The 6683-nt window shown below is 37.2% G+C and overlaps 1 protein-coding gene across 9 annotated transcripts in view; it reads left to right on the forward strand.

Moving 5' to 3' along the window:
- LOC109543224 (ephrin type-B receptor 1-B) overlaps positions 1-6683 on the forward strand; it is a 122153-nt gene that overhangs the window by 22220 nt on the left and 93250 nt on the right. For all 9 annotated transcript variants that reach the window (XM_048665513.1, XM_019912815.2, XM_019912818.2 and 6 more), the window contains exon 2: positions 4244-4366. In XM_048665513.1, coding sequence (XP_048521470.1) covers positions 4300-4366 — 67 coding nt within the window. In that variant the 5' untranslated portion in view covers positions 4244-4299. The remainder of the gene's footprint in view (positions 1-4243; positions 4367-6683) is intronic.

Consider the following 6683-nt stretch of genomic DNA (forward strand, 5'->3'; position numbering starts at 1 on the left):
GGTTTCAGTCATTTATTGTCTCTATTTATCAATTAAAATACGTTTCGGTGTATTTTTCCACCATCATCAGTTTTTCTAAAATAACAGATAGTAAAAAAAAATCACAGTTCGTCAACAGCCTCATCATATCACACAAAAATCACCTAAAATACATCACAATTGCAACACTTTTAAACATTGAAAAATTAATTAGGCCTAACAGGTGATTAGTCAAGACAATCAAATTTGGGAAGAGACTAGAATTCTTTGTTCAGATACTTAAATTTTTCTTTTTCTTCTAAATCTCTTCCCAAATTTGATTGTCCTGACTAATCACCCTAATCAGGCCTAATTAATTTTAGAATGTTTTAAAGTGTTGCAATTGTGATGTATTTTAGTGTGTGATATGATGAGGCTGTTGACGAACTGTGATTGTTTTTTTAATTAATGAATTTTTTTTTTTAACTATCTGTTATTTTAGAAAAACTTATGATGGTGGAAAAATACACCGAAACGTATTTTAATTGATAAATAGAGACAATAAATGACTGAAACCCAGGAATTAATTTTGATTTAAAAAAATAATGAAATTTTCGAAAAGTCGACGCAAAACGGTATAAACCGCAATATTTGCTTAAGTACAGCGTAAAGTTTTTGTTTTGAACAGAAGGAAGAGAAATATTCTGTGGGTTTTTGTGCTTTGAAGCAAAGTTTGCAAACCGCAGACAGTTTCAAACGAGCACGTTTGCTCAATTGTAGATTATTTTTTTGTGATTACGTGAGTAAAGATTTTGTGGGGTTTTGTGCCTTGGAATGAGCGAGCTTGGAGAACAAGCTCTCATAAAAATTTCTAAAAAAAATCGACTGAATGATGTCAACATCAATATTTGCTCTACTTGATGAACTATATATATTATACTGTGTTAAGCAGCCAACATTTTTGTATTAAGTAAAGAAATGCGAACTTCTGTGGACGTTTGGGTTTCGGAAGTAGCACGCCCTAAAGCTTAGAAAAATTTGTCAACATTTCTTAACATGTTTGAAAAATTGATCTAAATACACCGTGAAGTTTCCTTAAAAAAATTAAATAAAAGTGAAATTCTCTGGATGTTGGCACTTTGTAGAAACTGAGCTTTAAAGCAAATGCTGCTGACAGACAGGAGACACTTTAAATAATTGCAAAATTCTGAAATCAACAAAAAATCAACGGTAAGTAGTTTAAACAGCCAGATTTGCGTACAAAAAAACTGGCTTTTTGTATTTACGCGATTTTTTACACGATTTTTTGCGGTTACTTAAAGCTGTAAATGTTTGTTAAATTTTTGATACAATCGATGTGAATCAGTCTAAAGAGCCGCATTTACTCAAATGTACTGTACATTTCGTGATTTGTGTATCTTGAAATTAGCAAGCTAAAGCAACAATGTCAGACCAGAAAGTCGATTTAAAATTGCGATGTTTTTTTTAATCTTTAAAAATGATGTAATCAGTAAGATTACGGATTTATATTTTTTTGTCTCGAATTTTTGGGAAATTTCAAAAATTTCCTTAGATTTTGAGAATCTCCGGTTTCGCGTTCGAGAGGCACCCAAAATGTGCGTGAATTTTGAAATTTCCGAAAAAATCGACGTGAAAAGATAGAAGCACTCACATTTCGTCGATTACAACGTACATGTTCCGTATTACGAAAAACCCAACGTTCGTAGCCTTTTGTGCTTTCAAATGCGTCTTTTGAAGAAAATCTGTAAGACCGAGGAACACAAATAAGTATACGGCAACATTTTTGTTTTTAAGTTAAAGAATTTATTTGTCGCAGGTTTTTGTGGCTTCTCAAAGAAAGCAAAGCCTGTTTTACAGCTGGAATATTTAAATTATTTATTTTTGATGAATGTAAAATAAGTAACTATAAAACAACAGTTACTCGTTTTTGTGTTAAGTGAAAAAGCGTGTTGAAAACGCAGAAAATCATCTTACTGATTGCATCCAAAAACCATGCTTAGTAGTTACCAAGCAATTTTTACTCAACATCTGAAGTACCTTCAATCAGGGAGATATAGATAATATCATAGAGCCAAAGCCTGATGTAAGCCGCGATTTTTTTTGTCTGTTTTACATGCTCTCGAAATGTATTTGACCTGTGCTATGAAGGAGCAAGTTATGCAAAGCAAGCGGCTTTTTAATAATCATTATCATGGCGAACTGAAAAACGCGGTCTAGTGTACTTGAAAATTCGACGCTCGGCGTCTTTGTATGGCAAAAGCGACGACCTGCCTCAAAACGACGAAAAAAATACCGGAAAAGCATTCTCATTGCATTTTTATGATGGCGTCGCATAGGGAAACGATTCGCTTGTAGACAAAAGATTAAATTTTTCGGGGGCACTCTATCGTTCGTTACCGTGGCGGGTTTAAACATTTCCAGCTGAAAATAATAAAGGCTTTTTAAGGGTTTTCGTCAGGCCCATGAACTGTTCAGAACGTTTTATTTGGCTAATGATTGTTGACCCAGAATCCAGACAATCGCGATATCAGTGTGAATGGCGCACTATAAAAGCAAAACTAACTGTTAAGGATGGAAGGAAAGGTCAATCCGCTTTTCTCCTAGTGAAAAAAGCGGCAAAAACGTCCCAGTTAGTTAACTCTCGACATCCGGGCAAACAACACCCTTTTAATTCAGCCTGGAACTCGGCTCTTTATTGCAATGTCCGCTCTTTTCTTTTGTCGAGTCGGGGAGCCGGTTTTGTTTTTCGATCCACCGTACAAACGCGATTGTCCCGAAGTTGTGAAAAAATGCGAAAATCCATTTCTGACTCGATGTTTTTTAATTCGATCGATTTGTGAAGAATGAAAAATGTCCGGTCAGGTGCGGATTAGAAATTTAAGACAAAGCGCGGATCGACACCGTCGAGGACTCAATACGGCTTTATAGAGAATGCCACCAATAAAAATCCCTCAATGTTTTCTAACAGTGAAGCCGGTGACAAAGAATTATGCAACTTAATTTTCGATCTTGCTTTATGTACGTTTAATTTTTTTCCATTTCCTTGCCTTGATTGTCTGGCACTTTAGACATTTTTAGGAATGTTTTTCAATTCAGCTTTTTGTTGCTTTGAAAGCAGTTTGGTTTGATTTATAATTTTCTCTATTTACTCTATAATACTTTATTAACAACACCTTTTCCACTTTTATCTTTTTACAGATTCTGAATACGCTCTAACGACCGTAGAACGTTTCTTGGTAATTGATGGTCTTTCTTTGGCGGCCCTGAACAATCAAGTCCGAAATCGGCGTTAAAATTGGGATTTACATAGTGAACAAACCAAAATCGAGCATCTGGTTGCAACATTTTTCACTAGACATTTTATGGCATTGAACGTGTCCAGGCGTCTGTAAAAAGACACTTTGGTAATGTATTTGATCGGGCTTTGAGACCGACGAATTAAAACATTTATCTTTCAACTCTGCTCTATATTGCACCGTTTTGCCGTCTCAGTTTACACATGGAGCTCGGAATTGTAATGCTCTACCTGCCTTTACAATACGGCGAATTTATTCCCTAAACGTGCGATTTTCCATATTAACAGAGCACCGACCACACATATGAACAGGTTTTTCACATAATGATGACGCCATCGCAAAATGACGATTTCTTTATGAAATAAATATTCAGATCAAATGAAGTCAGATCAGATTTGAAGGCATTTTCTGAGAAAAACTAATTTCATGCAAGAAAACGAGTTTTTAATTGAAAAACTCGTAAAGTCATTTAGGTCTGAAGTAATCGATACGACTATAAGGAGACTAATGACTGAACGGTGAATGAAAGAAATGATAAAAAAAGGAAAGTGAAGAGTTGAAGCATAATTTTGACCTGTTGTTTGGGTGAAGAATGTTTATATTTCCCCATTGAAGAAGGAAATCAGACATTTCAAGTTTAAATTTTAGTTCTGATTGGTTGGCCCCTGATTAATTTGTCTGATCTGTTAATTTTTTCCTGTTTTGTGTTTACTTCATTGTCCTAAGTTATTGACTCGTTGGTTGTAAGTTCTTCCTTTTTTTCCAAACTAATGAAAACGTTTTTTCGTCTCCAAAAAAGAAATCAGGCAGGCAAACTTTAAAAGTGCAGGCTTTTCAAGTTAAAGTTTGACTCTTGGTTTGGTCTTCTAGAGTGGTGTCACCTCCACTTGAATTGCCTGGATATTCTTCTCTTTCTTCAGTTTAGCACAAAAATTTTGCAGAAATTAACGTATTTTCTTTGTTTTCAGCATGAAGTAGCCACCTGAGTGTTGGGCCCGCTTCATCGGGCTGGCCGTCCATCAAAATGGGATTCGTGCTTCGCACGTTGCCATTCCTGCTCACCCTCATCGAATGGAGCAGATCTGAACAAGGTAAGTCCAGCACTTTTCCGCCAACGTCTTCCATTAAACCGCAACAAAGGCAAACATCAGCGCCCAACAGTTCCGCCCCGAATCCATAACTTCCAATGAACTAACATTATTCAGGCCGGACATTAAGAGGGACAACTTGCAGCAAACACGGTAATTAAGAGCAATTACGGACGTAACTGTGCTTGGATAATTACTAATTGCAATCGACTGCGAAGATGGACTCACAAATGTACTGATATCAAACAATAATAGGCACTTATTACGGCCGTTCGAATGGTCTGTGTCGGGTCGTTATTACTGGAGTTTTGGCATGTTCTATTCGAGTTGAACTTGGCCAGTTGCCTCTATTTATTGAGGGTGACTCAAAAATCGCCTCATTTCTCAACTTTTTCTAAACTTGCTTCAACATCGGGAATGTGCTTAATTTCACCGCTTTCCACAAGATTGGTCCTTATCCAGAACTTAAACGTCAATCTTTTGGAACTCTCAGCTTTTTAAAGCTAGATATGACCCACTTTGAAACCATCGTAAAACTCAGCTTAAGTCGACTTGAAGTAGATAAATTGTCCTGACCATGCCCCATATTGCGTTATTGTATTGTTCGTTTGTTGGGTGCGCTTTGACGGGCCGGTTAATTGCAACCGGCCTGTTAAATAAAATCCTCATTTGTCATAAAGTGTACAATTGAATAACGAAAAATTATCTTATCGGCCCGCATTGAACCATTGCGGAACTGATGTTTTAGGTCTAAACCTCTGGTTCTTCGATCGAATGCCATGAACAGTTATTCTAGTGGTTTGGTTGGTTGGTTGGTACTTTAATTCGGTGGTTCAAAGGAAGTGAATTTGCAATTGCAAAAACTCGCGAATTGAAGCCGCACAGTCATAAATCAGTTATTTCTATCGCGATTGTGGTACTGGCAGTATAAAGTCGCTCACTGTAATTTACAACACGTGGAGGCGAATCTTGTTCGGTCTTTCACCTCAAATGGCACTTTTACAGTCTTAGTTAATGTTGCTTCTCTTCCCACTTTGCATTTGAAGGAAAAAAATTGAAGCAATTTGCTTCAAAAGTCTAGATGAAGCAGGTAAATTTTCCACATGAAAGACATGAAAAACGAACCGAAACCGAAGAAATTTATAAATGTCATGCCGAAACACACAAGGCCGAGAGTGTGTGTCTGATTCTTGTGTGGCACATCTTGTCCCGACCCGCATGTCTGGGTTTTATTTTTAAACATAAACCTCAAATATGTCTTCGACAAAGTCGGGCCGCTGACGTCTGTTTATAAACACCATTTGTAAGGGTTAAGACTCCATCACATCAAACATTGACGTCAAAATAGAGATATAGACAAAGTTAGACAAAAAAAAAACTGAGATTAAGCCATTAGTTCCAAGCAATCTGTCAGGCAGGCCATAAAAGCAAACTTTCAACCTCCATCGTGTTCTAGTGGAAATTCCTGCAGGGTTCTTCTTCTCCTCCTCCTCCTCCTCCTCCTCCTAGTACATATGATGCATATTTAATAGGTTGATTAGCGCGTAACTGAACATACCTGCGATTAAAATTTGAGCCTCTATTTTTAATTATTCAGGACGGGATTATGGAGCAATTAGGCGTGGCGTTTACATGGGGATGTAAATGCACTAGTGGTTATTAAGGATGTTTTTCATTGCAACACTCCAAAAGCTTCCAAATGAACTGTAAATGTCCCTTGGACGAATGGATTTCGGCCACGACCCTGATTAGGGGGATAAAAATCGAACAATCCGCAAGTTTAGAGTGTTTTTTTTTTGGGCCTAAACCAGAATAGGCTCAACTTCGCCTCGAACACTGTCTAATGTATTTGTTGTGCCGAGCCCTTCGGGTACGACACTGATTTCGGGTTAAAAAGCGAAAATTCGGCAAGTGTATAGTGAGTTTTTGCGCCCAAACCAGAATAGGCACAACTTCGATATCCGTCACTGTTTAATGTGTTTGTTGTACCGAGCTTCAGTGAAAATGCCTCAAAAAATTGTCCAAGAATAGAGTGTTTTTGCGCCCAAATCAGAAATGGTTTGGGGTCAGTCGAACATCGAAAATTCGGCAAGTTTAAAGTGCTTTCGAGTTTAAATCACATACGGTGGTACTTTCTTAGGATAAAATAAAGTGACCATTCAATGTGCATACGACAAATGTGGGATTTATTGAGGGGCGGATCCAGCTTTAAAGTCAGGGGGCGAGGGGTTATGTAGAAAAAATACAGTCTTCTGTTATCTATGAAATTAGAAAAATGATCGTCGTTTTGTGCAAGGGTGGCGCAAGATTATTGCAAAAT

Source organism: Dendroctonus ponderosae, unplaced genomic scaffold (assembly GCF_020466585.1).
Source record: "Dendroctonus ponderosae isolate FM_Combo_2020 unplaced genomic scaffold, Dpon_F_20191213v2 Dpon_F_20191213_4, whole genome shotgun sequence".
Taxonomy (NCBI): domain Eukaryota; kingdom Metazoa; phylum Arthropoda; class Insecta; order Coleoptera; family Curculionidae; genus Dendroctonus; species Dendroctonus ponderosae.